The 27,790-nt window shown below is 39.3% G+C and overlaps 4 protein-coding genes, 1 long non-coding RNA gene and 1 other non-coding gene across 9 annotated transcripts in view; 2 read left to right on the plus strand and 4 right to left on the minus strand.

Annotated features, from left to right (window-relative positions):
* Positions 1–13,214, minus strand: part of LOC124384871 — a 169,343-nt gene extending 156,129 nt beyond the window's left edge. Inside the window, exons 1-11 of the mRNA XM_046847853.1 lie at positions 13,194–13,214; positions 12,966–13,059; positions 12,683–12,798; positions 12,410–12,582; positions 12,093–12,144; positions 11,688–11,793; positions 10,762–10,841; positions 10,669–10,699; positions 10,515–10,571; positions 9,906–10,121; positions 9,105–9,589 (exon numbers count right to left, since the gene is read on the minus strand). Coding sequence (XP_046703809.1) covers positions 9,105–9,589; positions 9,906–10,121; positions 10,515–10,571; positions 10,669–10,699; positions 10,762–10,841; positions 11,688–11,793; positions 12,093–12,144; positions 12,410–12,582; positions 12,683–12,798; positions 12,966–13,059; positions 13,194–13,214 — 1,431 coding nt within the window. The remainder of the gene's footprint in view (positions 1–9,104; positions 9,590–9,905; positions 10,122–10,514; positions 10,572–10,668; positions 10,700–10,761; positions 10,842–11,687; positions 11,794–12,092; positions 12,145–12,409; positions 12,583–12,682; positions 12,799–12,965; positions 13,060–13,193) is intronic.
* On the minus strand, positions 253–8,405 carry LOC124384648 (polyadenylate-binding protein 1-like). 3 transcript variants are annotated; one of them, XM_046847683.1, is made up of 4 exons: positions 8,113–8,405; positions 7,270–7,377; positions 1,079–1,316; positions 253–402 (listed from the first exon to the last, which is right to left on the minus strand). In XM_046847683.1, exons 2-4 carry the CDS (start codon positions 7,357–7,359, stop codon positions 341–343), a joined length of 390 nt encoding a protein of 129 aa, XP_046703639.1. In that variant the 5' UTR covers positions 7,360–7,377; positions 8,113–8,405; the 3' UTR covers positions 253–340. The 3 variants fall into 3 exon arrangements, 2 of the variants coding, with proteins under 2 accessions (XP_046703639.1, XP_046703641.1); XM_046847685.1 differs by lacking the exon at positions 7,270–7,377; XR_006925437.1 differs by lacking the exons at positions 1,079–1,316; positions 7,270–7,377; positions 8,113–8,405 and adding an exon at positions 804–863.
* trnag-ucc lies at positions 7,204–7,275 on the minus strand. Its single transcript has one exon. It is a non-coding gene; the product is annotated as a tRNA-Gly (tRNA).
* Positions 13,215–13,289: 75 nt separating the features above from the next.
* LOC124384664 (eukaryotic translation initiation factor 4 gamma 3-like) lies at positions 13,290–14,017 on the minus strand. Its single transcript, XM_046847711.1, has 4 exons — positions 13,997–14,017; positions 13,790–13,914; positions 13,600–13,696; positions 13,290–13,417 (listed from the first exon to the last, which is right to left on the minus strand). The coding sequence occupies exons 1-4, from the start codon at positions 14,001–14,003 to the stop codon at positions 13,410–13,412; spliced, it is 237 nt and encodes a 78-aa protein (XP_046703667.1). The 5' UTR covers positions 14,004–14,017; the 3' UTR covers positions 13,290–13,409.
* A 3,949-nt stretch (positions 14,018–17,966) lies between these two features.
* LOC124384805 lies at positions 17,967–18,928 on the plus strand. 2 transcript variants are annotated; one of them, XR_006925618.1, is made up of 3 exons: positions 17,967–18,112; positions 18,282–18,550; positions 18,874–18,928. It is a non-coding gene; the product is annotated as an uncharacterized LOC124384805 (long non-coding RNA). The 2 variants fall into 2 exon arrangements; XR_006925617.1 differs by having other exon boundaries at positions 18,111–18,190.
* A 929-nt stretch (positions 18,929–19,857) lies between these two features.
* Positions 19,858–20,698, plus strand: LOC124384875 (little elongation complex subunit 1-like). Its single transcript, XM_046847856.1, has 4 exons — positions 19,858–20,027; positions 20,262–20,362; positions 20,449–20,547; positions 20,670–20,698. The coding sequence occupies exons 1-4, from the start codon at positions 20,002–20,004 to the stop codon at positions 20,696–20,698; spliced, it is 255 nt and encodes an 84-aa protein (XP_046703812.1). The 5' UTR covers positions 19,858–20,001.
* The last annotated feature ends 7,092 nt before the right edge of the window (positions 20,699–27,790 follow it).

Raw genomic sequence — 27,790 nt, forward strand, 5'->3', positions numbered from 1 at the left:
AAAAGAGAAAGAAATAATTAATAAAAGCAAAATAAATAAAATGATGAATTCAGTGGAGCAGAACGACAGCACGATGACCTGAAAGAGAAAAACAGAGATGTGTTACTTTACATAATGTGTGTGTTTGACCGGTACACAGTGTGTGTGTTTAGTAAAGTTTTGTAGGACATTATGAGGACAGTATGACTTACGCTGTAGATGGAACCACTGCATGTTCCTGGATGGATGGAGGTAGGGCTTGGTGTGGCGGCTGCTCCCTGTCCACTGCTCAGCCATAGTGATACACAGTGACCTCCTGCTCACCAGCTTTCCATTCAACTCTCTGATGGCATTAGTGTCTTCATCCAGAGAGGAATATCAGACAAATCCAAAGCCTTTGGACCGTCAATTGTGCAGTACCACCTGTAGAAGTGAGTGAGGAGATACAGAAAGCAAAAACATGAGCATTACATCACTCTCATGTAGAAAACCATGAGAAATAACAAGCACTGTCTGTATCCCATAATATAAACAGAACAGCTGTGTTCTTTTATCATCAACGCTCTGGTCTCACTGGTGAATGAACAATGAAGCACTTTTATTTAAAGGTTATTTTCTGAGAGCAGAAACTTGCTGCAAGTGTACACTGGTTCTGGTATAATAGAGGATCTAATCCTCATTTCTACAGAAAACAGAACAAATTCAGCATCCAATGTTTGAGTGCATGTGTGTGTTTGCATTGCTGACTTTAATAATACACACTGATCAATCACTCAGTATTAAACCAATTATTACATGTGACCAAACACAGCTGTGACCAAAACCTGCTCCAGATCATGAAGGTCTCTATAAAACACACTGGAAATAGAATCAGAATAGTTCCTGTGTGTCCAGTCTGAGAGGCTGCGGTGTGAATCGCCTGTTCCACTGCTGCTGGTTTTCTTTTCCAGGATCTGCAACTGGAACATCTGTAGATGCAGACAATCATCTCATGTTAGCATCCAATCAGAAGGTAAATTTTGCTAACATGAATAGTTCTCTTCTGTTTTGAATCTTTAACTGCACTTAACACAAAACTAATCGGACGGCTTTGACTCACTCTGTGGATGGATGTTCTTGTTGGCGTTGGGTCTTGGTTCTGGGCAGGGTTTTGAAGGCGAGATGGTTTCTACCTTCATGCCATGACTTCGTCCCTGGGTGGTCTGAGAGGGACTTAAGTACACAGTCCTGCTGCCCAGCACCCTGCCATTCATCTCCATGATGTCTTCTCGAGCCTCATCAGGAGATGAAAACGTCACATACCCGAAGCCTTTTAAGCGTCCGTTCTTCATCATGACCTGTACGGGACAGCGAGCAGAAACACAAAGCAAAGAACGCACATCAAACATGTTAGAGGTTAGCAATATCAGAGCTCTCCACATTCAGAAAATACTCCAGCTGAGTACGGGGAGGAAACCCCAAGTTACTGAGAAAGAAGGAAAATGTAAGGATCAGTAGTTATAAATGACGTGTGCAGTGAGGACAGTCCCAAATCTCAGGAACGCTTCGTACACGTCCGTCATCCACAGTACAGTCCAGATTTCTCAGCAGCAGTGTGACTGTCTACAGAACAACATCCAGTGTGTTCATCACTTCATTTACATTTATTTAGGTTAAAAAAAAAACAGGAAACATTCAGCATTGGACTTTTGAGTAAGTTGTGCTGTGTGATTCGTGATAATCAGATTTATGGTGAGACATAAACACCTTCAACAAAGTCACACTCATAAATAATATTTTACCTGATTATCTACACACAGTTATACATTTTCTCACATTCTCTAAAGTCTCCAAAAGTCCAAAGGACTTCAGTCTGTTCATTTTGATCCTCCACCTTCTGCTCCTCAACCTTCTGCTCCTCAACTTCTGCTCCTCCACCTTCTGCTTCTCCACCTCTAAAGAAGTGTCAGATAGAGATGGGTTATATATAACATTCAACATGCGCCCAATATTACAAGAAGAGTATCTGTTCTTGATGAAGACTGTTTGTTCAGGTGAAATAACACAAGGCAGAACTTTCTCCAGACGGCAGGTCAGAGTTTTTGCTAAGATTTTTGTATCCTGGTCCAGGTGATTTACCAGAAGGCAGACTTGCTAAGGCTATTTCTGTATCAGATATAAACTCATCCAATTGTAATGCTGTACCTACACTTATTGTAGGAATACATACATTTTGAAAAAGGCCTCTAATGTTGAAGTGTCAGCAGATAAAGGAGCAGTATATAGTGATTTATAACATTGGAGGAAACAGTCATGGATTGTTAATACTGGAGTGTAGTGGTCATCATGTCTGTTTTACATGCAGAAGGTCTTGGGTTTGACCCACAGTGGAGACATGCTCTTGAGCCATTTTGGAATGTTTTTTCTCCATTACTAATACAAGCACAATGCAGAAACATGCTGTTTATTTATTTCCAGGATTGAGTAACAATTTGTAATATATAAACCTTATTCATGTTTACAACCTGCATGGTCCCACTGGGAGTTGAACCCAGAACCTTCTGCATGTAAAGCAGATGTGATGACCACTAACCTATGGATCCACACAATTACCTGCACAGCATAAATAAGCATAAATAATGATTAGGTAACATGTTTTCAGATTGCAACAATCCAGTTTTGGGAAACTCAATGTACCCTCAGCTTTCTATTCTCAGTTAAGTTATTTTCAAATACAGTAGTACATGATTAATTCATTAATATGAGGAAGATTAATCCTCATCATTGATCTTCATAGAGTGGCTGAGAGGAGCTACTCTAAAAAGCTGGAAAATCAGTTTTCAGCCAACGACCCAGCTTCAGTGAAGGAAGGCCTGAGAGACATGGTGCAGTCATAAAAACCTGGAGCTTAACACGCTCAAAACAGTGGAGATGATTGTGGATTTTAGATGAACCCCCCCTGCTCTCCCCCAACTCACCATCATGAACAGCACTATGGCAGCAGTGGAGTCATTCAGGTTCCTGGGCACCACCATCTCTTAGGGCATGTAATGGGACAATCACATCGACTCCATTGTTAAAAGGCTTAACAGAGTATGTACTTCCTTCACCAGCTTAGAAAGTTCAACAGGAGTTGCTTTAATAACTGTCTGGTTCTGCACAGCTGTAAAATCAGACATCAGAGGACTACAGAGGACAGTTTAGATGGCTGCAGTGGTTATCGGTGTCCCCCTGCCCACTTTTCAAGAACTGTATACATCCAGAGTGAGAAAAAGGGCTTTGAAAATCATGTTAGCCACTACACAATGGAACCAGTTAAGGGACCCTAATGGTGGAATTTATTTCCCTCTAACAGGATATGGTTACTTTATATTTACTTTCATTGTATTTTTTTATTTAAAAACTTGGCCACCTAGCACATGGGGCTTTTGTCTCTCCTTATTGTTTTACGACCACTTTTGTGTGTGAAGCAGAGGTGATCACAACCACGCTAAGCTCCTGAAATACTAGACATTTGCTGATAATTCAACATGATGATATATTTTCTGTGTTTTAGACCGGATGTTATGTGAAGCACGTTATGTTATACGTCTAAGATCATAAATAACCACAGGGTTAACAAGGCTAAGAATCCCCTATAACTATAACTCAATAATCACGTGTTTAGCATTAACGTTAGCCAAAACTGATTTACAGAAAGCAAAACACGGACGGTGAAATGTAACTGACCAGCTGGCAGAGGATTCTGTCTGGTCTTTAAACCGTCCTCTAACGCAAATCAAGCAAAGATTTATCCAAAAAGAAAAATTAATTCTCAATTTAGCATTTGTAATTAGCATTAGGTGTATGACTGTGTATCATATGGCTTTCGTACGATTCTTTGACTTAAATACTAAAGATTCTATTAACTCAATCCACAACCCACAACCCATTTAAATACAGTTTATTGTAATAACTATAACTTACACAATAATCGTATATTTTGAAACATTTCATTAAAATTTTACAAAGTGAACTGAACATGACCTTCAAATGAAGCACGTTAGCTGTCTGAGCTCATTGCAAAATATCACCACATTCCTTAAAATAATCTTCCCAAAACACAACGTTACATTATATGTTAAGCATTTGTGTAATATATTTAGGTTATTTTTGATAATAAAACTACAAGAAAGTTTGCCTGAACCAGAGAACATCCAGCCCCTTCACTCTTACTGGTAGCGCTGAAACAGGTGCTGAGTTTGGAGACTGCTTGAACCTCTTTTCTGGTTGATGGCTGGTGTGTGGAACCCACTTCTCCTCAGAAGTTTTAACTGAATGGCTGTTGGAAGACAAAGAAAGAAAAAAATAGCATTGTATATCAAGTACATACTTTTGTAGTAGTATGAAATCAGGAAGGGGGCAAACACTTTTTCACACCACTGTGTATATTTATTTGCATGTTTGTCACACTTTAATGTTTCAGATCATCAAACTAATTTAAATATTAGTAAAAGATACACAAGTGAACACGACATGCAGATTTTAAATGAAGGTTTTTATTATTGAGGGGAAACAAAATCCAAAAAAACATGGCCCTGTGTGAAAAAGTGTTTGCCCCCCTGTTAAAACTGTGGTTTATCACACCTGAGTTCAATTTCTCTCACCACACACAGACCTGATTACTGCCACACCTGTTCACAATCAAGAAATCTCTTAAATAGGACCTGCCTGACAAAGTGAAGTCGACCAAAAGATCCTCAAAAGCTAGACATCATGCTGAGATGCACAAGCACAATGCAGAAACATGCAAAACTGTTTATTTATTTCCAGGATTGAGTAACAATTTGTAATATATAAACCTTATTCATGTTTACAACCTGCATGGTCCCACTGGGAGTTGAAGCCAGAACGTTCAGCATGTAAAGCAGATGTGATGACCACTACCCTATGGATCCACACAATCACCTGCACAGCATAAATAAGCAGAAATAATGATTCAGGTAACATGTTTTTAGATTGCAACAATCCAGTTTTGGGAAACTTGTTCCCAATGTACCCTCAGCTTACTGTTCTCGGTTAAGTTATTTTCAAATACAGTAGTACATGATTAAATTATTAATATGAGGAAGATTAATCCTCATTATTGATCTTCATAGAGTGGCTAAGAGGAGCTACTCTAAAAAGCTGTAAAATCAGTTTTCAGCCAACAACCCTGCTTCAGTGAAGAAAGGCCTGAGAGACATGGTGCAGTCATAAAAACCTGGAGCCTAACACGCTCAAAACAGTGGAGATGATTGTGGATTTTAGGAGAAACCCCCCTGCTCACCCCCAACTCACCATCATGAACAGCACTATGGCAGCAGTGGAGTCATTTAGGTTCCTGGGCACCACCATCTCTCCAAACAGTAGTTGCTTTAATAACTGTCTGGTTCTGCTCAGCTGTAAAATCAGACATCAGAGGACTACAGAGGACAGTTTAGACGGCTGCAATGGTTATCGGTGTCCCCCTTCACTGTACACCTTCACCACTCCACTGCTCTCCTCTCATCCACACATGTCTACTGACTTCCATTCTCCTTCTCTCCAGGATGCACCTCTACGTCTCCAAACTCTTCTCAACCTGCTCCCTACTCTCACCACAAATCACAATACTGTCGGCAAACATCATAGTCCACGGAGAGACTCCTGTCTGACCTCTTCCTTATGTGCCTCTGCATGCTTTATTACGCTCTTCATTAGCGTTGAAGACATCCGATTACTCCTCCAATCCTTTAGTTCTACAAAGCCTTAAAATCTGGAAACAATTTAGAAAACATTTTGATTTCCAGGCAGCATCAGGTCTGTCTCCTATATATAAAAACCCCTCCTTTCTACCCTCTATTTCGGACAGATCCTTTGCACTGTGGTTTAGAAGGGGCATTGTAAACATTAATGATCTTTTTCAGGAGAATACATTTGTCACTTTTTCCTACCTGTCAGAAAAATTCAACCTCCATAAAACTCATTTTTTCCGATATCTCCAAATTCGTGATTTTGTAAGGAACACATCCTCTCATTTCCTGCACCCACCTCCTAAACAAGAGATTGATCGAGTTTTAGAAACAAAACTTTGTAAGGGTACTGTCTCTCATATTTATAAAACTATTTTTTCATTTGTTGTTCAATCGGGCTCTTTATCGCTTTCTAAAATAAAGAGTAACTGGGAATCGGACCTTAATTATAATTTCACGGATGAGGAATGGTCCAAGGCCCTTGGTCGTGTACATTCCTCCTCTATATGCGCCCGTCATTCGTTAATACAGTTTAAATTGTTGCATAGAGTGTATTGGACAAAGACCAAACTATCTAAAATTAACCCTGGTTTGGATCCAACTTGTGATGGGTGTCGGCGGCTCCGGCTACTCTTTATCATACTTTTTGGCTTTGCCCAGCCTTGACCTCTTTCTGGACATCAATTTTTAAATCAATCTCTGAATACTTCATTTTAGATATTAAACCATGTCCCCTTATAGCATTATTTGGACTCAACCCCACAAATCCCTCCTTGTCCTCCTTACAATCAAACATGCTCGCCTTTTGTTTAATAGTAGCAAAGAGACTTATATTACTGAACTGGAAGAATCCTCACCCACCCAGTTCTTCTCATTAGATACATGACCTGTCTCAGTTTATTCAAATAGAAAAGATCAGATTTACATTACTTAGTATTACAGAAAAGTTTTACAACACCTGGCAACCATTCTTATTGTATTTAAGAGAAAGAGAAAAATAAAATTCTGTTCTCTTTGTTTAGCCTTTTTGAGCTCTTCCCCTTGTCCCTGACTTCTTGGTAGATGTAGAAAAGAGAAAGGAAAACATATATCTTAGAGAGTGTTCATGTACTTAGGTGCAAATCTTTTATTTTGTTTTATTTATTGATTTTTTCTTTCTTTCTCCTGTTCTTGATGCTCACATTCATGATTGTGATTATATGTATAACTTAGAAAGAGAGAGACCAATTTCTTGTTTTTGGACTAAATTAAACACTGTTCCATTGTCTTTCTCGCCTGAGTGTCTTTCTGTTTGAATGCATCAATAAAAAAGAGTTGGATAATAATAATAATAAGAAGAAGAAGCTAAGTGATTTTGAAATGTTTTGCCAGTGTCTGTGATGACAGGCGGGTCCATCTAATACACAAACGCCAAGTGTTCAGGGGAAGCAAATAAAATCAAGACTGCTTAGAGGTTGTTACTTTGGCAACTGAACATAATCACTAAAGGTCTTGCTTTGGCCGGGAATCGAACCCGGGTCGACTGCTTGGAAGGCAGCTATGCTCACCACTATACCACCAACGCCACGCTGGCAGGGGCAAACATCGCCGAATGAATCCATGCTAGAAGAACGTTGGTTGTTTTGAACTTCTCAGCAAACCGGTTCATTCTCCTGCTCTACTGCAACTGCGAATGTATGTAAAAGTGCAAACAGTGACCAAGAAGCTTTTCCCTGTGGTAGTTTCTGTAGTGTAGTGGTCATCACGTTCACCTCACACGCAAAAGGTCCCTGGTTCTACACCAGGCAGAAACAAGGTTGTGATTTTGAAGCTAGCGTTACATTCTTAGGCCTGTAAACTGTGTTACTCGACAGCATTAGAGAAATGTAGAAAACTTTCTTTTATATTGTTTCTGTAGTGTAGTGCTTTAAGTGTTATTGCTGCTGTTTAAACTACAAAAATGTTCAAACAAGTTCAATGTTCCTTATTTTAAAATATGCAAATGCAGTTATAGGAAAATAAAAAAAATTTCTATTTCAATAAAATCTGAATTCAAGAAATTCCTGGAAAAAAATGACTTTGACTTATTTTACACACAGAACTGTGCAGTAAAGCTGAAACTCTACATCTTCAAACTGCATCATGTAACTGAAAAAAAAAGGAAAACTTTACAGAAGTGTTTGATTTATAAAATGCTAGCTAGTGATGTACATGCAGCCCCTTTTTACATCATTAGAATGCACAATTACTGTAGGAAAATTATAATCTAAGAAACTCCTGGAACGAACAAGCAAAAAAAATGAACAGGTACTTTAACAAATCTTGTTCAGTAAAACTCCAAATTGTTAAAAACTTTTCACTGACATTCAGAAGTGTAACAATTGTTTCAACAACAAAAACATCTGTAGAGTCTGTAACACACCTTTATCACATTGTCCACAACAAGAGGGGAAGCACTAGATCCACTCATGATCAGCAATGTCTGAGATGAGAGTGAGGACTCTGGGATTGACTCAACACTTTTTTCTTCTTGGATTCAACCTCGGTGCCTCTCAGGATTTATGGAAAAGAAACTCCTTTATGGAAAAAAAAATAGAGTGAGAGAAAGATTGAGAAAATGAACAACCTGAGATGGATATCAAATTGATACGTTTGATAAATCCAAAAAAGGTGTTCATAAAAACAGAATATTAGCGTTGGAGAAACTCCAGTGTGGATCGTAGCTCCACTGGGTAGTGTGTGTTAAAGCAGTAATAACTGATAAACATCAGGCAGATGGCGGAGGTGAAGGTTGTGATGTGGTCGTTGACAATCTTCTTGTCGATGCTCAACATGAATGTCTCAGCAGCAAAGCAGGAGGAACCTGGGAATAATAATTAAAAATAATAATTCAAACGTTTAATAACAGGGGCTTCAATGTCAGTTATATATATAATGCAGATACTTAAAACAAATTGGAGGATGGACGCTGCCAATATTGGTAGTAAACAAATAAAAAATGGCTTGATAAAGTAATTAATGTGCCAAATAAAAATATTACATAAAAAGGAAAGTAATTATTAAACAATAAGATTGGAAATAAAAGGGAAAATTAAATAAAAGTGCCATGTAATCAAGCCATGTATTTAGTTCTTTTTTTATTACCAATTAAGGCAGGATCCATCTTCAATAGTTACATCCATCATAGGATGAATGATCTTACTGGTTGAGCTTCTGAGCTTGTGTTAGCCAGTGTTTCAGTACGTAAGCTAGTGAATGTGTGTGAGAATAAATAAATGACTGAATGTATTGAAGTCCTCTGGACTACATAAAATGTGATACAAATTGTGGGAAATGAAATAACAAAACTAAACAAGCCAAGAGTACAATAACATTGCAGTTACATCAGAAAAAACAGTTGCTCTATTTACTTACCACAAACAATAATGAAGGGTGTTGGTGGCACTTTCTCCATCTGAACATCCTCTGCAAGGCTTGTCGTCTCAACACAGTGGAACAGAAGCTCTTCCTTCTCATCAAAATGAGCCAGTAAAAGAAGCAGCATCTCAATGACCTCTTGGGAGCAACCACTGGACTGACCTCTTTCAGTCTGAAGCTTGAGAAGTTGTGTTTGGTTGGATTCTTGCAAATCTTCATCATTTCAGAGACCACGATCCTCACCATTTCTCTTCGTTGTCTTGCACTTGGTCTTTTCTGTCTTTCCAAGTTCTGTATTAACTCCTCAGGGAGCCTCTGCCATGGGATTTCAAATCGCTCTAAGCAGTTTGGTATTAATGGTGTACAGATTCCTGAAGATGATGTAGAGGTGGATGACGCTGGTGAAGAAGAAATTGTGGGTGCAGAGGGAAAGACAACCACTGGAGATGAATACACAGATTTTGGTGTTGAAGTCCCGGAGACTATAAAGAAGATATGAAAGTATTAAACATTGAGTAATGCTTTTTCTGTTTTGCTAAATTACACACTGTATAGAAGCATTTGGAGACATTAAGGTTACACAAAATAGTAAAAACTAAATGCAATTTGTCTAACAGATTGCATTTAAAAAATTACAATTTTTGAAACAGCCCCCTATTGCATAATAACAACATTTATTTATTCAGGAAATAATGATGATCACATCATCATTAGACTCATAAAAATTCATATTCTAACCTTAACACCATGTTAACAAGTGTGCCATTGGGTGGTGTGGTGACATTGTTCTATACTCACTATTTTGGGTCCAGGCAGCAACCAGTCTTCGTGCTTGTATGGGCTTTAACACTGGCAGCAAATCGTTTTCTGTGATGTTCTTTAAATCATCTGTGGTTGCCGCACCAAGTGTTTTTAAAGTATCTTCAACGGACTTAACAAGTTGATCAGGAAGGTCCGGAAGCACTCCTGCTATCACATCCCCTATGTTCTTTAGCAGCTGTGATTCAGCCATATCTGTGAAGACACACAAACAAAGAGTTTGGTTTCTGGTCCAATGAAATGAAGGCATTCAGTCTGACAAGATGCTGTGCTTCAGTGGAATAATCTGGTAACCATTTTTCACATAAGATGACAATGGCCACAAGTCAATCAGTTCACTGATGAGTCTGCACTCTGTCTTTTTTACTGAGTACATGTGGTAGTAAGAAATAAATTCAGCATCATAAACTCTCATAAGAAAATGAAGAGCTGAATCATCCTTAACAAAAATCAGCAGAAGTTCACCAAACTCCACTGACTCATCATACTTCATGACAAAAAACTGGCCCTTGTACTGAACATCTACTGGAATCTTCATATTCCTTTCAGTAAAACCAAAATGTAGGACTGCGTCTTTAACTTGCTCACTGTGAAGCTCCAAGTAAAATGCTGAGCCATCTTTTATTTGCAATGCTGGAGGACTGACTGACCCAGCAGAAAGGAAGACCTAGAACATTTGATATCTCTCTGAAAGAGTCAAGCACAGGTTTTTGACATTTTTCAGATGCCTTGTGAACGATACCTGGGCGGGCCGCGTTGTAGGTGCGCTGGGCCTGGGCAGAGAAACACGCGGAGTTGAGGTGCTGGGAGCGTTAGGTTCAACCCGGGAATTTACCTGTGATAAGTGAGCGTCCGCCCGGGATGTTTCCAGCGCCGCTTTTCGCTCTCGCAGCTGGACATCGAACGAGTTCTCACCTGTGCTCAAAGGCAGACACACATACATAAATACAATATAAAAATAAATAATAAATTGGCAATTCACACAACAAACAAATTAAATACATTTTTCAGTACACACACACACACACACACACACACACACACACACACACACACACACACACACACACACACACACACACATTTAAATGCCTATCTCTCTAATCACACTTAATTCCTCCAGGATTAATTACAGGTTGGGTGACCTCTAACCTCTCGTGTGGTGCTGATGTTCCTCCTCAGAAGTCCGTCTGCTGTCTGAAGTCTCAGCTCCACCCTCTTCAGGTCATCAGACTTCATCAGGGCTGTCAATTAAACACAACCTATGTTTATCTTCACTTATGATACCAGGACGAGAAAAAACCCTCTAAAGATGTTCTTCTTAAAGGCAGCATTTGTGCTGGTTTAGAAATAAAACTGCATCAAGTCTACCCAACCAACACACTGCTTTTTACACCACAAACACAAACACTTTTCTCTTTTCTGATCAGACGAGCTGCCATTTGAGTTCACTGACAATGTTCTTATACTAACAAATGAAATTGATCACAGTATGATTTTTAACCCATATTGATTATTGCTCATTTTTAAAAGCCCTCTGTAACAACCAGCCAAAAATATGCCGAGCTAAGCGATTAGATCAGACATAAACAATAGTATTTCAAATCAATTTTCAAGTGAAATGATTTCATAAAATAACTATGCTGTCACTTTTACTCAGCTCTTCTATTATTATTACTCAAGTAGTAGAAAATCTACTGCCCACTGGATCCTGTTTGGTCCAGATCTTCCAGTGGAGTATAAATCTAGTGTGCAGCCAACAGCTCACCTGCTCAGTAATGAAGTTGTTCCCATTCACGGTTTCAGGAAGAAAATCAGCCCAGCTCAGTTTAGAGTCCCTCCATAAGGCCTTCACTTCCTTTTGGCTCTAAAGTGAAGAAAAACACAGCAATGACTTGAACAAAAAAGAACCTTTTGTCACCATTTGTTTGCAGAGAAGGTGCAATATTTCTGCAAATAATATGCCGGCTCTTGCCACAGGAAGTAGTGGTTTGCTAAATTCACTGGAATTCACAAGAAATCAACAATTAAAAACAAACTTCCTTTCCAGCAAAAAATGTATATGTATAGTCTCAAATGTAACTGTAAATACATTAATAATTCTCTCAAAGAGATTCCTCCTTCCCGAAGCACAGAATTAACGAGCTCCGCTATGTACTGCCATACATAAGGAATGTCAATCGCCATATCATCTGCTATCTCGAGGGTTTCTGAGAACCTGTGTAAACAAGGAGAGGTAAGAAAATGGGGGAAAAGAGAGCAAAAAGAAAACACAGACAGAAGTCTTATTAAAGGATTCTGATTCTCTTATAAAATTCCCCAAAAAATGACCAAATGTAAAAGCAAGCGTATTCATAATAATGCTAACAATAACCCCATTGGGTGTAAATATGTCATCAAGCTGTGGACATCTCATGACGCAGACAGTAGTGTTTTTGGCGCCAGTGGGAGACGGAGCTGTGTGGTGCAGGAATGTCACTCACCCTTTAAAAAACTGAGATGTGGAGAGGATCCCAGCCTGCAGCAGCTGATGGAACAGATGACCCACGTGGTCACGTGTGATCTGGTTTCGCTCAAGCGTGGTCTCCACACCCACCCGAACAAAAACGTACAGCATCTCGCCCTGGTCCAGTTCCTCCACGCAATGCAAGACCTCCTGCACACGAACCCACCACGATTATGTGACGCAGTAACAAGATAATAACCGATGTGTATTCAACTAAATGTGATCATAAGACACTGCATGAGATCATTACTTTGTAATCATTTATGTGTAGAAACTCCTCAATAATGGATTTAGAGCGTTTCTCCATTTCCTCCTCTGATAGCGCAGGCTTGTTTGTAGTCGAGTCTGGCACTGCGTCGAGTTTTACTGAAACACAAGAGACATGATGTGTCATGACTAAAAATGCTCATGCATTAGACTGAATTAAGTTTCAAGAACAACACCTACAATCACAACCTGCTTTGAATTTTTTCACAACATGAACACAGGAGAGAGCTGAAAAAGAACACAGACTACATTCACTACAGACTCACCTGATGCTCCGGATGTGGCTCTAGCGCTAGTTTCTCCATCGCAGCCGTTCTTCCAGTTCAGCCGTCGTCCCCCAAAATTCGGTCCCAAATAAATCTTATTTAAATCTTATTGGAATGAATATTCAATATGCTACATTAAAGGTATAATAGTGTACAACTTTGCAGGATGGTAATTAGAACAATCCTGAACAATGAAAATGCTCTACAATGTCGTCTTTGGTTGTTTACCTTGGCCTTCTTAAAGTCCATCTCTTAGCCGGCGGTGGTGAGGAGAATAGAGAGGCACTCGAGACTTTCCTCTTCATTTTGTTTCAGCAGTTTTACCACGTGGTTATGAATGATGGACTCGGTTAAACAGCTCCCCGATGAACTTGACGTTACCCCTGGTTTTTCTGCGAGCTTTGTTTTTTTGCCTCCTCCAGCTCGTCCTGAAGACTCTCACGATTACTGGCCTGGAAAAGTCAATCATCATAAAAATCTGTGCAATTAAAAAATACAAATATTACACATAAAGATACCATAGAAATTTTACAGAAGGACGGGTTCAAAAGCTTCATTTGCAAATTCAGTAGATTTAGATTTTATTCTGTGGGGAAAATGAAGAGAAAGCCCTCTTGAGAGAAACGACGCTTACTGAAACAGCTGCTTCCAGTTCCTGCTGGAATATTTGAGATATTTGAGTCTCTGGAGCTGAGACCCTGTGGGTCCGGTGGCAACTTATTTTGGTTACACTGTAAAAGCAGAGAGTGAAGCAATGATCTGTGAAACAATATTCCTTATTTGGTTTTAAAGTTAAAATAAAGCCCACATGTCAGGGGGCTTACCTTGTGTAGCACCACATCAGGTATGGATGGAAGCCCCTCTGGCTTCTGCATACAATCAGGCATGAACTGGATGCTCAAAAGAAAGTCTCTACTATATTGTATCCTCTTATTCTCCATCTCTGGCTCTGAGGAAGGAACGAGCAAAAGCAGACATGAAAAGTAGTGAAAACATGATGAAGTGTGCGAGTCAGAAGAAGTAGGTCTCACTGTGCATGGTGGTGTTGTTGGGCTCTTGACAGGTGAAAGGACCCCATCGTTGCTTTCATCCTCAGAGCTGGGCTCGGTTCGTTCTTGCGGCTCGGCTTCCTGCGCTTCGATCTCATCTGCTGGTGTTTCTGCTGAAGCCAGATGCTCCACAATCACAGGAGACACACTGGAATTCTCGACTGTGGTTGAGACTGGCTCAAGGTCAAAGTCAGACTGCTGGAAAGCGAGCTCTGGCTTATCCTAACACACAAACACACCCAATTAATAATAAAACACCAGGATTACTGTGAATTTGTAGTGTAAATGTAGGTTTCACACATTCACCGAAGTGAACGACAGCATTTATATCTTTATATATAGTTATTTAAAGAAATACTCCAGTGTTGCACCTCAGTTTATATCTACAGTATTTGTAGTCCATGTGCAATAACTACAACCAAGAGCTAACATGCCTCCTAGTTTATTGAGACGAGCAGAAAACGTTACTCATGACTCGATTACAATGAAAGAAAGTAACTGGTTTCAAGTCGGCAGGAGCAGGGGGTCCCTGAGCTCTGTCCCCATAATAGACACGCTCATTTTCCACCACTTGGTTCAGTTGCTGGGATTTGAGGTGGAAAGTGTGAGGATAATCAGAATTAGGGAAAACAGAGTGCACACATGAGTAAAAAATAGTGGAAAAGGGAAATGGTAATACAGGTAAATATAAGGAGGAAGACTGGTGAGCTATTAGCCAGAAGAATCTGCTTCCTCTATGAATGCGTGTGTGACTGTTACCTGCAGAGGCATAGGGACGGAAAAGACATTTCCCACTGGCAGAGTGGGCTTCCGACTCCTGACAGCTTCTGATATGATCTCCTCCGTGATGTCCTTGTTGTCCTGGTTAGGATCTCAGACAACGATCTTAATGGGAAATAAATAGCACATGATCAGAGATAAATAGGTTCATTACTCAGTATATAAACCAGTACTGAAACAAAGAGTAAGCACACGCACCGTTTTCCTCTTCCTCTTGGTAGATGGATGTTGCTGCAGTGGAGGGACATTTTGACAATCTGATTTTAGTAGACAGTTATGTTTTATAGATCGTTCTGAACCATAATCAGGTCCCCAATAATATCACAGATTGGATACTAAGTAATAATAAATTGGCAATTCACACAACAAACAAATTAAATACATTTTTCAGTACACACACACACACACACACACACACACACACACACACACACACACACACGCGCACACACGCGCACACACACACACACACACATTAACACATTTAAATGGCTATCTCTCTAATCACACTTAATTCCTCCAGGATTAATTACAGGTTGGGTGACCTCTAACCTCTCGTGTGGTGCTGATGTTCCTCCTCAGAAGTCCGTCTGCTGTCTGAAGTCTCAGCTCCACCCTCTTCAGGTCATCAGACTTCATCAGGGCTGTCAATTAAACACAACCTATGTTTATCTACATACAGCGGATGTCATACGGTGCGAGTTCATCATCACTGAGAGACGTAGAGAGACTACAATTATCTCATACATACAACTGAGCATATCATTTAAACTCACACCTAGAGGTCGACTGATACAGGATGACCAATATATGTTGCTGATTTCTTTTGTCCGATATGTTTGGCCAAATAAAATCTCTACAAATGTAAACCTTTTTTGTAATGACACTTATTTGAGATTAAAAAAAAAAAAACCTAATAATTCTGTGTGACATGAACTGAATCATATTTCTTGTCCACTTAAATCCCACCCTCCCTCCATCCTCTACGCCGGCTCCAACAGTTCAACACACTCCCTCCATCCTGCACAGGGCCGGCCCTGGTCCATTTTCTGCCCTGGGCAAGATTTTACTTGGTGCCACTTCCCTCACAGCCCATTCACCAATAATCATTGTGTTCAAACATTCATAACCTTATTTTAAATTGTTTCCAGTAAAACTATAAAATATAGGTGCTGTCTGGGTCACATTATAAATGAAACACAAACAGTAAGAATAATTACATCTGGTCTTCCTGCACATAAATGTCTTTATTTAAACACTTCTTTATCATACAGTACTATTTAATCTTCCACTTCATTTTAAAAAGTGTTCGATGTCCAGTAGGTGGCAGTAATGTTCTACTAAACTTTAGCTCCTTCTAGCGGTATCACGATGAATTACACTGTACTAAACTTTTAAAGGGAATTTTACATCAAATGTTGCTTTTTTAAATAAACTAAGTTATAAACAAACATTACCAAATTAACAACTTCGAATTACAAATACCACAAATACCCAAATTTTACACAACTATAGAGTCAAATATTGTTAAAACGTATTATGTGACTCAACAAATGAGATGTTACAAAATCTCGGATCTCTGGAAACCCAGACATTATTACACTATTTATAACTTTTAGAATAAACTTTAAAAACTGGACCAATATAAAGTTTGTTCACAAACTTTTACTAAACTGAGTTTATTTATATGATCATCACCATTCATTACATCACATTACCTCTGTCTTTGTCCCGCTTTTCTTCTTCTCTTTTTTTTCTTTTTTATTTAATTTGTATTGTTTTCCAGCACAGTAATGTGATGAATGTAAATACTGTTGTTTGCATCATTATGCTATAAAACACATATTATACCATTAAGTTCGGAGCATGCGCAGAAAGTACCGGAGACATGACTGCACAGCGTTTTTTACTCGTTTACTCTGCACACTGCAAACACACCCACATGCAGCACGAGAGTGCCCTCTAATGGCTATCAGATATTATTACATTAATGCAAAAACATTACAAATACAGTACATCGTTATGTAACGCAGAAGCCCCGCCCCTCCGGTAGCGTCCGCATCCCTGATTGGTGCATCAATTTTCCATGACGAAAGTAAACGGCCAAAAGCCACGCCCCCTTTGCCATAGAAACTGGTACACACATAGCCATTTTTCTGGACAGCTGACAATTAAGACTGTGTGTGGGTAATTTTCTTAAAATAAAAAAGAAACTGACTGTAGATTTGAAAAGTTTAAAGATGCTGAACACAGACACAAACAAGTAAGTTTTTTACTGTTTATACTTTATTTTTACTAATTATTTTTCTGTAAAAACACACCCCCAATGTATTATCTTTACTGTAGAATTGTTCATGTCACGTGATTTGGTCACATTTAATTTATGTAAATGTCTGCAAACAAAATCATCCTACAGATAAAGTGCACATGAACATCATGTTTTATCTGAACCTTTTTTTTTCTTTTCTAAAGGAACTCTGGTATTGAACACCAGCTTCTGGCACTTAAAGGTGTGTATAGTTTGAATGTTTCTGCTTTCAGTGTGTAAGACAGTACAAGCACATTATTACTGCATGATACATTTCTATCAAATAAACATATAATGTGATTAGTGTGATCTGAGCACCTTTTCATATCATACTGTTAACTATTGTACAGCCGAAAACACAAGTAAACATCTGGAAATTGAAGAGCTGAAGTGCAAAATGAGAAGTCTCAAGAAAATCATCTGCTTAATGGAGGTACTTTCTTTTGATTTTAAATGCAGACATAATGAAACTTTTAGTGAGAACTGTGACTAAGTGAAACTAAATGTCATTCGTTTTGTCTCTGTTTTTTGTCTTTGAACCGTAACAGAAAAAACTCAAGAATGAGTTGAACAAAGGTAGTACAAAAATCTTTCTGAGGTTCTGTATATTCTGATGTGTAAAGTATTTGCATTGACAATGTAATAAACTGATGATTGTCATTGCAGAGACAAAGAGTTCCTTCACTCAAACTGACAATAAGCAGAAAGCTGACAAAGGTATTTAAATGTGACTTGTTGTAAACTATTTTCTGGAGGAGATACAATACGATCTTAGCGTGTGCTAAAGCTAGTATGAACGTTCCCCTTCCAAAAGTATTGGAACAGCAAGGCCAGATGTTTGTTTTGTATGTAATGAAGAAATAGTCGACAATGCAAATTTCTTTCACCATCCAAAAACAATAAAGAGAACATGGAACTAGAGAAAGATCAACATCTTCCAAAAAACACACCAAAGGCTTCATAAACAGCAGCAAACAACGCCAGCTGAACCTGTTACTTCATATTGAGCTGTAATTAGGAGTCATTCATGATAGAATGTTAATCAGCCGAAGATCTTAATATGGTCACATTTTTCTTTAACCAACAAAGTGAAGTATAAATTCTGGTTATTGTATATAAAACATAAAATAATACATGTAATGTGTTTGTGTGTATCTGATTGTAAATATCCCATCGCAGGAAATCAAACCCAGAAAAACCCGAGAGCAAAGAGACCTGCATCAGACACGTCACAACCCACGACTGCTAAAAGACCTCGAATCAATGCTGCACAGCACAAACACAACAAAACACAATCCCTCATCGCTTGTGCATTGGAAACTCTTCATGATGCCAGTTATGATTTATTATCTACTAACTGGGTTTCTGCACTACTTAAAGGGAGTTGTAAACTTCCTGGTCTGACAGATGAGGAAAAATCGGTCACATCTGTGTTTTGTGTAAACAAGGTCAGTTATTATCTTCTGTTTTATTTAGTGTGCACAAAATTCAAACAACTTTATTGTGTAGCTGTGGATTTGAGTTTTCTCATTTGTAAAAGTGAATTCAGTGCCCTGATGTTCTTAAAATAAACAGTAGATATGGTTTGTGGTGTAAAAACGTTTACTTCAGGTTTTGGTTTAAACAAAGTCTAATAGTTTTCTAAACCTGGTCTACAGTCAAGTCTTAACTCCTTAATATTAACTCCCTAATATTTGTTTTATATACATGATTTGAGTACATGTGTGATTTAGTTGGATATTGGATGATCCTTTTCTTCTGCTTCTTTTAGTGCCTAACAGAGACGTTTCTGACAGTCATTTTGGACAAGATCAAGGCAGAGAAAAGTCACATAACGTCCTGCAGTTTCTCTGTCGGGTTTATGTAGCCTTATGTCAGCAGAGAGGAGACACTCATAAAGTGCACACCCTCGCCTACAGACTTCTTAAAGAAGGTGAGATTATATTAACATTTCATTACATATCTACTAAAAATGATCCAGACAGTGATACACAGAAGCAAAATGTGTGTTGTTCTGGTTTTGTATTTCTTTCTATACAGTGTATTTTAAGTCTGTGGTATGTTTTGTTTCCTTTGCAGACTTTCCTGAAGCCCCTAAATTAATAATGGTCATGGTGACAGCATGGCCATGTGTTTTTTCCTATGACGGCCCTTTATGCAGAGCCATACACATCGTGACCAAAATGAAAGCGGACAGAGATATTTTATGCTTGCTCAGCAAATATCTGCACTGGGATAGGGTAAGTAGCTGATTCTTATCAACACAGTCATCAGAACAGTCAACAACTACAACAACAGTCAACAACTAGTTTTGATTCTCAAGTCTCAGTGTAATCTAGTGGAGCTAATTCGGTTTTTTTGCTTCACAGTTTGCGTTACAAGTCACTATTTAAGGATATTATTCTTTGTATTAGTGTGAGTAAATGCTGATGACCATTTGCAAAGAATGCCTCATTATGTTCATTATTTACACCTGCTACTGTCTGATACATAAACCCTATAGTAAAGTGTGCTACTTTACATGTCTATTTACTATTTATTTTCTAGAACTCCTCCTTATATTAGTGTTAATAAATGGAGTTATAACCATAAAGAGCAGAATGCACAGTTAGAGCACAACCTCCCTGTTCTGAGGATCTGTAATTGTGATTGGTTGACCTTTCCATCATCACCATATTATTGTAAACATTATTTTAATGAACTGGATTTTAAAGAAAAGATGTTTTCTCTACCAGGTTCCTCCTGAAACATCTGCAGCACCATCACCAGCACACTGAAGGCTCTTCTGGAAGACAAACGTCTGACATTCCAGAAGAGCCGCTGGTATGGTGAGGATCTCTGTCCTACCACCTGGGACTACGTATTCAGCCTGGATCTTCTTTGTGCACAACTGGGCTGGATGTGGACCGACACCCATGTTATTCGGTACTGAATGCAAAACCGTGTCATCGTTTTAATTCCCAGCTTTCTAGTTTCAAAAATAATAATCATTTGATAGATTGCAGTCCTACAAATGTGAGACTCATATGAGACAGTGTGTGTCTCAATAATCAAGTGGTTGAAATATTGCAAATTTGCCATCCTTGTTGCATGAACTCACAATTCGTCAATCAGTTACTGCTACAAAACACTTAATATATCCAATTTTTTATTTAATAGAAAACGTGTTTGGCTGATCTTGAACACTTGGCTGTTGGAAACACAAACAAAGAGAAGGCAGTTTAGAAACGTCTCTGTTGCAGCAGTTATCAGGCTACTTGGTAAGTTTACTGTAAATCCTGTTTTGGAGCACATTATTTCTGGATTCTTCAGTTTTACACTCATGGTCTTTGTCCTTCTCAAACAGGGCGACTTGGCCAACAAGGCCTTAAGGAGAACCTGGCAGCATCAGTGGAAAATCTGACAAAAAGCATCATTGAGTTTGGGACACAAAAAGTCTTGGAAGGTACTGTATTACTAAAGGATCAAATCTTTATCAATTTTTATCTTTATTCTATAAATTTTAGTTCTCTATTATAAAGAAAGTGCTTCAGTAAGTTCTAATTGTATTATGGATCTTGTGTGCAGATATGCCGTGGAGGTGCAGCTGTCATTAATCTATGCCAGTCATGATCTTGCACCCAGCAACCCCAAAACCACTCTCAAGACTTTGCAATTATGGCAGCAAAAGTTCACAAAGCCCGTTCCCCCAGCCGTCACCAAGTGCATTAGTCAGATCAGCTTCCTGTCATCCAAAAAAAAGCCAACAAATGTTTTCTAGATAATAATATAGAATTGTATGTCTTTATAAATAAAAAAAATAAAATATATAATAGATCTGCACAGCGTTATTGGTCATCTTTTATAATTTGAAAATTATAATAATAAATTGATAGGGAGTCTACTGAGAGGCCAACAGCAATACTTAAGGAACTACAGGAAGTTCTGTCAGGTACTGGACACTTCTTGCATGTGACCATTGTAAGAAAAAATGATGAGGACAACGAAGATCGTAATGAAGAAGTTTATAACAGCATAGCAGTGACAAAATACACGAAGCACTTTGGGTTCATCGGAGTCAGAAAGAACCCAGAGCAAACTCTGCCCAGATATTTTATATTGTTCTTTCCTTTGAAGTATAGACCAGAGTTATCCTTTAAATGTAAATTAGACATAGGACATGCATGAGGGAACAACTGGCTGGGTGATCGAGGCGGAGGTCTCTGTTGTTGACACCTTTGCTGGTGCCGGCCCTCCAGCAGGACAGGATAGGGTATTGTTTAAATGATAATCATGGTCTCAGACACCTTTTGGTTAGAAATGGTCCTTGAAGGCTTGCTGTCTCTCCCAGACAGATTCAATCAAGACTATGATTAGGATTGATACAACTGAAATTCTATGTCAAACTACATAAATACTTTTGTGAAATTTAAGCCGTTTTGGATGAGCTTAATTTGATATAGTGTGGGGTGGAATCTGGATTGAGGCATTCTGTAATTCTTACAGTCCCCCCTTTGATGCTTTTGGCCCTGAAGCATCACATCCACTCCCTTTACACAGATTACACCTCCTGTCTTAGGCAGGTGCCCAGTGGCGGTGAAGCCCTGCCTTAGGTTGTCCTCCTTCGGCCCTCAGAGAATCTTACCCGTCATCGGAACATTCACCTCATTATCGCTTCATCCCATTCGGCATGCTTACCATGCAAGTTTCTCCTAAAATTTTTGTTATATGTAAAATCTTATCCATCATTGGGTCAGATGCGTGCATTTATCAGACTACAGTGAAACTGCGAATGGCTCATTAAATCAACTTAGGCACCCCTGTTTTATCCAACTGAGCAAACGTATCAGACATATCTCTATAAAATATTTGGCGTTATGTAAAATTTTATCTGGGTTTGGAATAGAGGCCTTCAGGAACCATCATAACCAATAGAGGGATCCTACATTGAATATTGAATCATACGCAATCTGACATCTTAACATAAAACAAATACAATAGAACATAATACAATGTCAAATATAGAAAAATTACATACACAAACAGTAAAGTCTTTCATAAACGATGGGAATGTCCTATAGTAAACATAGAACTGTCTGAAATCTGACATCTTAACATGGAACACATACAACATAATATTTGGCCAATAATGAGGAATATAACATACATACATACATACAGTGATCTTAAAAGTTACATCCCAAATTAAAGCAAGTGGGAACAGCTGCTTGGGCAAGAGACAGGTTGAAGATGTCAGTAAAGACCCCAGCGAGCTGCTCAGCACATACCCTGAGTACGTGACCATGGATGTTGTCTGGTCCAGCGGCTTTGTGTGCGCTGATCCGGCTCAGTGCATTGCAGACATCTGTGGAGGAGAGTTTGATTGGAGGGTGATCAGCCGAGAGTTTGAGCTTTGTGGCAGTTTCTTTGTTGTCTCTCTCAAATCGAGCATAAAAGTCATTAAGCTCATTCAGAAAGAGGACATCAGTGGCAGCGGGGGTGGAGTGGGAGGATTTGTAATCACTGATGGCCTGGATGCCTTGCCACATGCGTCGAGGGTCAGAGTTGGAAAAATGCTCCTATATCTTCAGCTTGTAGCAGTGCTTGGCCTCTTTGATGCCCCTCTTCAGGTTAGCTCTGGATGTGCTGTAGGCCTGAGCGTCACCTGACCTAAAGGCAGTAGTCGTGCCTCAGCAGGAGGCGCACCTCCTTGTTCATCCATGGCTTCTGATTTGGGTATGTGATGATCTGTTGATGGGTAGTAACACTGTCTGTGGTGGAACTGATGTAATCCAGAACAGAGGAGGTATAGCAGTCAATGAAGCAAATGTACTCCAGTCTGTGTGTAAAAACCTTTCCTAAAGTGTGAAATCTGCGTCTGCGGGCCACACCTTGATGGTTCTCACTGATGGCCTTACCCGGTTGATGAGGGGTGCATATTTGGGGGTGAGAAACAAAGAAAAGTGATCTGACTGTCCTAGGTGGGGAGGGGGTCAACGTAAGCTCCAGCCATGTTTGTGTATACATGGTCTAAAGTTTTGTTCCCCTTTGGTGTGACATGAAACATGCTGATGAAATTTTGGAAGAACTGCCTTTAAGTTTGAGTTAAAATCTCCCACAACAATAAATGCAGCTTCTGGGTGAACAGTCTGTTGTTTACTGATGGCCGCATAAAGTTCTTTCATAGCGAGCTTAGCATCAGCATCAGGGGGAATGTAAGCAGCAGTAATAATGGTGGAAGTGAACTCCCGCGGTAGATAAACGGTCTACATTTAACCATGAGAAACTCCAGGTTAGCTGAACAATGACTCTCGACAATAACAGAGTTCGTGCACCAAGCTTTGTTGACAAAAATGCACAGTCCACCGCCTCTGGTCTTACCGGAGCCATCTAATGTCCTATCCGCCCGGTGTGTGTGTCGTCCCGCTAGCTCAATAGCGTTGTCCGGAATGCCGCTGTGTAGCTATGTTTCCGTGAAAATCATGACATTACAGTTCTGAAGTTTCATGCTGTGTGTGATGCTGAGTCGAATCTCCTCCATTTTGTTCACCAGTGACCGAACATTGGCGAGGAAGATGCTGGGTAAAGAGAGGAGGTGTGGTGTTAGCTTTAGCTTAGCTTTCACTCCACCACGCTTCCTCGCCTTTGTTTACGATCTCGATGCCGCCTGCAGCACTTCCGCCCGGGGAAGAGTGAGCTGCCTCGGTGGTCTGGTGATCTCAGGAAGGAGATGAAGGTTGTCCATAAAACTGTCGGGGAGTCGTAAACCAATATCCAAAGGCTCACGTCGGGTGTACAATGTATATGCACAGCTGTTCTGCACGAACAGATTCGATATGAGCAACAGAAATACCGCAAAATTGCAGATTCTGGAGAGACCCTGAGCCTCGCGATGTACTCGCGCCGCCATCTTGGGTGTACCCAAGATAGGGGACATCCCTCTTGCATTAAACACTAAAAGAAATAACCACAACTCAAATAAAATACACAACTCAAAACATAACCCTTCTCTTATAACTACAGAAAAACAGAGCAAACTTAAATCCCATACACAGAGGGATGCACACACACACACACACACACACACACACACACACACACACACACACACACACACACACAGAAAACAAGCACCATGAATTAAGCTGGCGACATAAGGCTGGAAAGATGTCATCAATAGAAATAAAAGCAAAAATAAAAAACAAAGCCCGGCCAACTGGACTTGTACACAAACAATTCACGATACACGTGCTGCCACCATGCAGCACACTCCTGAGACCGCCAACCAGGGTACCAAACAGCAACTGACTTAAACCTAAAACAGAAAAACTAAAATTAACAATACATCATATGCTTTATTCAGACACTAAACATTTTCTTAAACACAATTACCAACTGCCCCATTTCATTTTATTAACTTAACCACATTTACCTTCATCGGCTACCAAAAATGGCAACCAATCAGCATTTCAGCCTTCATTCACATCTAAAACATTACAAAAAACACTAAACATTTAAAACCATGGTTACCAACTGCACACTCACTTTTATTTAATTAAAATATTAAATAATTGACCTTCATTGGCAGATATAACAATCAGTTGATGTTCAAGCATTTATCCAGATCTTTTGTAACCTTTTGGATGAGTCGTTTCTGTGCTCTTGGGGTAATTTTGGTCAACCGGCCACTCCTGGGAAGGTTCTCCACTGTTCCATGTTTTTGCCATTTGTGAATAATGGCTCCCACTGTGGTTTGAAAACCAACCAGTTATTAGGTTTAGAGGGCAAACACTTTTTCACACAATAAAAACTGCATGTTGTGTTTACTTGTGTTGTCTTTACAACTATTTAAATTAGTTTGATGATCTCAAACATTAAAGTGTGACAAACATGCAAAAAAAGAACAAATTAAAGGGCAAACACTTTTTCACACAACTGTACACTCACCGGCCACTTTATTAGGTATACCTGTCCAACTGCTTGTTAACGCAAATTTCTTATCAGCCAATCACATGGCAGCAACTTAATGCATTTAGGCATGTAGACATGGTCAAGACGATCTGCTGCAGTTCACAACCGAGCATCAGAATGGGAAGAAAGGTGATTTAAGTGACTTTGAACGTGGCATGGTTGTTGGTGCCAGGCGGGCTGGTCTGAGTATTTCAGAAACTGCTGATCTACTGGGATTTTCATGCACAACCATGTCTAGGGTTTACAGAGAATGGTCCGAAAAAGAGAAAATATCCAGTGAGTGGCAGTTCTGTGGGCGCAAATGCCTTGTTGATGCCAGAGGTCAGATGAGAATGGCCAGACTGGTTCGAGCTGCTAGAAAGGCAACAGTAACTCAAATAACCACTCGTTACAACCGAGGTATGCAGAAGAGCATCTCTGAATGCACAACAAGTCGAACCTTGAGGCAGATGGGCTACAGAAGGAGAAGATCACACCAGGTGCCACTCCTGACAGCTAAGAACAGGAAACTGAGGCTACAATTCACACAGGCTCACTAAAATTGGACAATAGAAGATTGGAAAAACGTTGCCTGGTCTGATGAGTCTCGATTCGCATCATGGATGTGCAGCCGACAAATCTGCAGCAACTGCGTGATGCTATCATGTCAATATGGACCAAAATCTCTGAGGAATGTTTCCAGTACCTTGTCGAATCTATGCCACGAAGGATAAAGGCAGTTCTGAAGGCAAAAGGGGGTCCAATTCGGTACTAGTAAGGTGTACCTAATAAAGTGACCGGTGAGTGTATATGATATATAAAAATGTTTTTTAGACGTTTAGTATTATGAGAATACAATATGAGTACAATTACAGGACAGAAACAGTGTTCATGAACACTCAGCACATTTTATGATAACATTATGAAAATATTTAGCAAATATGGAAAAAATAACATTCTGAAGTTATAAGACTTTTTATTTCAATATTCAAGAACAATAACATTGTAATGACATCCCATGAATGTTGTTCTCAAAATTTAAATAACATTTTAAAAACATTTAACAAATACAATCAACAGAAGAATTAATCAGAAGAATGTTCCAAGAACATTGTATTGATAAAGTTTTCTATCAACATTAGGAGAATATTCATCAAGTATAAATAACATCATAAGGACGTTCTGAGAATATTGTTCTAATAACATTTTATATCAACATTAGCAGAACAATTATTAAGCATAAATAACGTCATAAGGGGGTTCCTAGAACATTGTATTGATAATGTTTTCAGTCAACATTAGAACATTCATCAAGTATAAATAACGTTATGAAAATGTTCTATAAACATTGTTTTAAAATTTTTTTTTTTTTTTTTACATTTAGACAACGTTTAAGAAACGTTAGATAATGTTGTGGGAAGGTTCCCTGTTAGCTGGGGAGATGCTCAGACGATTTAAAGAATACTAGTTCAACTGACATTATCTTCAAAGGCGTACACAGTCAAGCATCCAAACTTCAAGGTGTAGAACCTGGTGATGTTGAACTTGTCAGAACAGTTTGAGGAACTGAGGAAGTAAAGGTCTTCACAGAACTTCGTGTTTCAGGCATCCTACTCCTTCACCAAAAGTAATGTCCAGGTAATGCTAAAGTGCCTGATAGACAGTGAGATTAAGTCTCTCTTTCTGAACTCCTAACATTTATGCAACATTACCGGTCTCCACTTCTACAGCTGAGAGGTCAACTTTCAGAGTTAAAACTTGTCAAACCCAGTCTTCGAAGTTATAAATGTAATGAATCGTGCTTCTTTGAGTTTCTTTTAATCTCCATCGAGCGAGGCATTCCAATTATAGACCCAATTCTAAAATTACATACCCTTTTTCGTCCTTCTTTCTCCTTCACAGGCAGTCTTGTGCTATTGTATTTCCAAACCTCCAGGAAAAGTAGGTCATTTTAATACAGCATTAAAACCAAAAAGTCACAATGCATTTATATTAGCGATCATTATAATGGAAATTAGTGGTAATTTCGACACTAAAATTATATTTTAAAAGGCCTATGTCCACTTAAGAGTATTTCAGTCAGGAAAGGACGTTTTTACACTAGAATTACTTACTTTTTATTTTCTGGTGCACGTCCTGAGGTGTAATCACCCCTGCGGAGATTTTCACAGTTCTTCAGCTCGATTCTCCCCCTCCTTTTGTTGTGCAAACCACCCAACACCTGTGAGGCCTGGCACATTTGCATTTGTTTAATGAGACTGAGAGAGCCTAGTGAGTTCAGGAGACCCACTAGAGCTTGAATTTAGAGCTTGAACTAGCAGAGTTGTCTTCAGCTTTACTGTTAAATTCTGCATATCCTTGAAAAGTACCCTAATTTGTCGGAGTTTCTCCAGAATGGCCGCCTTATTTTCACGGAGTTGCCAAATCTCCTGTAATGTCCTAGGCAGCTTGTCATTGCTTGGTAAACTGTGTGTCTGCCTCTAGTGTAGCCTGGGGATACAGCCAGTTTTGATCTGTTCTCCCTCCAAATTCAAGCTCTCGTGGGTCTCCTGAACTCATTAGACTCTGAGGGAGATGGTGAACTACAGTGTAAACTACCAGTGGCCATTCGACATTGTGCAACCTGTCACTTAGCACTGACCATTCAGCAGAGTCACTCAGCACTGACGATTCAGCATGCATTCTGCATCATGCAAACTACTGAACAGCAGCTAAGATAGCAAGAATCACCTCATATACAATCAGTTTTTTACCCAGTA

The sequence above is a fragment of the Silurus meridionalis genome, chromosome 4 (assembly GCF_014805685.1).
Source record: "Silurus meridionalis isolate SWU-2019-XX chromosome 4, ASM1480568v1, whole genome shotgun sequence".
NCBI lineage: Eukaryota > Metazoa > Chordata > Actinopteri > Siluriformes > Siluridae > Silurus > Silurus meridionalis.

Excerpts from the sequence above, each read along its gene's own strand:
- LOC124384648 (XM_046847683.1), bottom strand. The coding sequence starts at position 7,359 with ATGAACCGGTTTGCTGAGAAGTTCAAAACAACCAACGTTCTTCTAGCA. Across the intron at positions 1,317-7,269 it reads CCCCTGCCAGCGTGGCGTTG|GTCATGATGAAGAACGGACG; the intron begins GTGGTATAGTGG and ends TGTCCCGTACAG. Across the intron at positions 403-1,078 it reads CAAGAACATCCATCCACAGA|GTGGTACTGCACAATTGACG; the intron begins GTGAGTCAAAGC and ends TCACTTCTACAG.
- LOC124384664 (XM_046847711.1), bottom strand. Across the intron at positions 13,697-13,789 it reads CTGATGTGGTGCTACACAAG|TGTAACCAAAATAAGTTGCC; the intron begins GTAAGCCCCCTG and ends CTGCTTTTACAG.
- LOC124384875 (XM_046847856.1), top strand. The coding sequence starts at position 20,002 with ATGTGGACCGACACCCATGTTATTCG. Across the intron at positions 20,028-20,261 it reads ACCGACACCCATGTTATTCG|AAAACGTGTTTGGCTGATCT; the intron begins GTACTGAATGCA and ends TTTATTTAATAG. Across the intron at positions 20,363-20,448 it reads AGCAGTTATCAGGCTACTTG|GGCGACTTGGCCAACAAGGC; the intron begins GTAAGTTTACTG and ends CTTCTCAAACAG.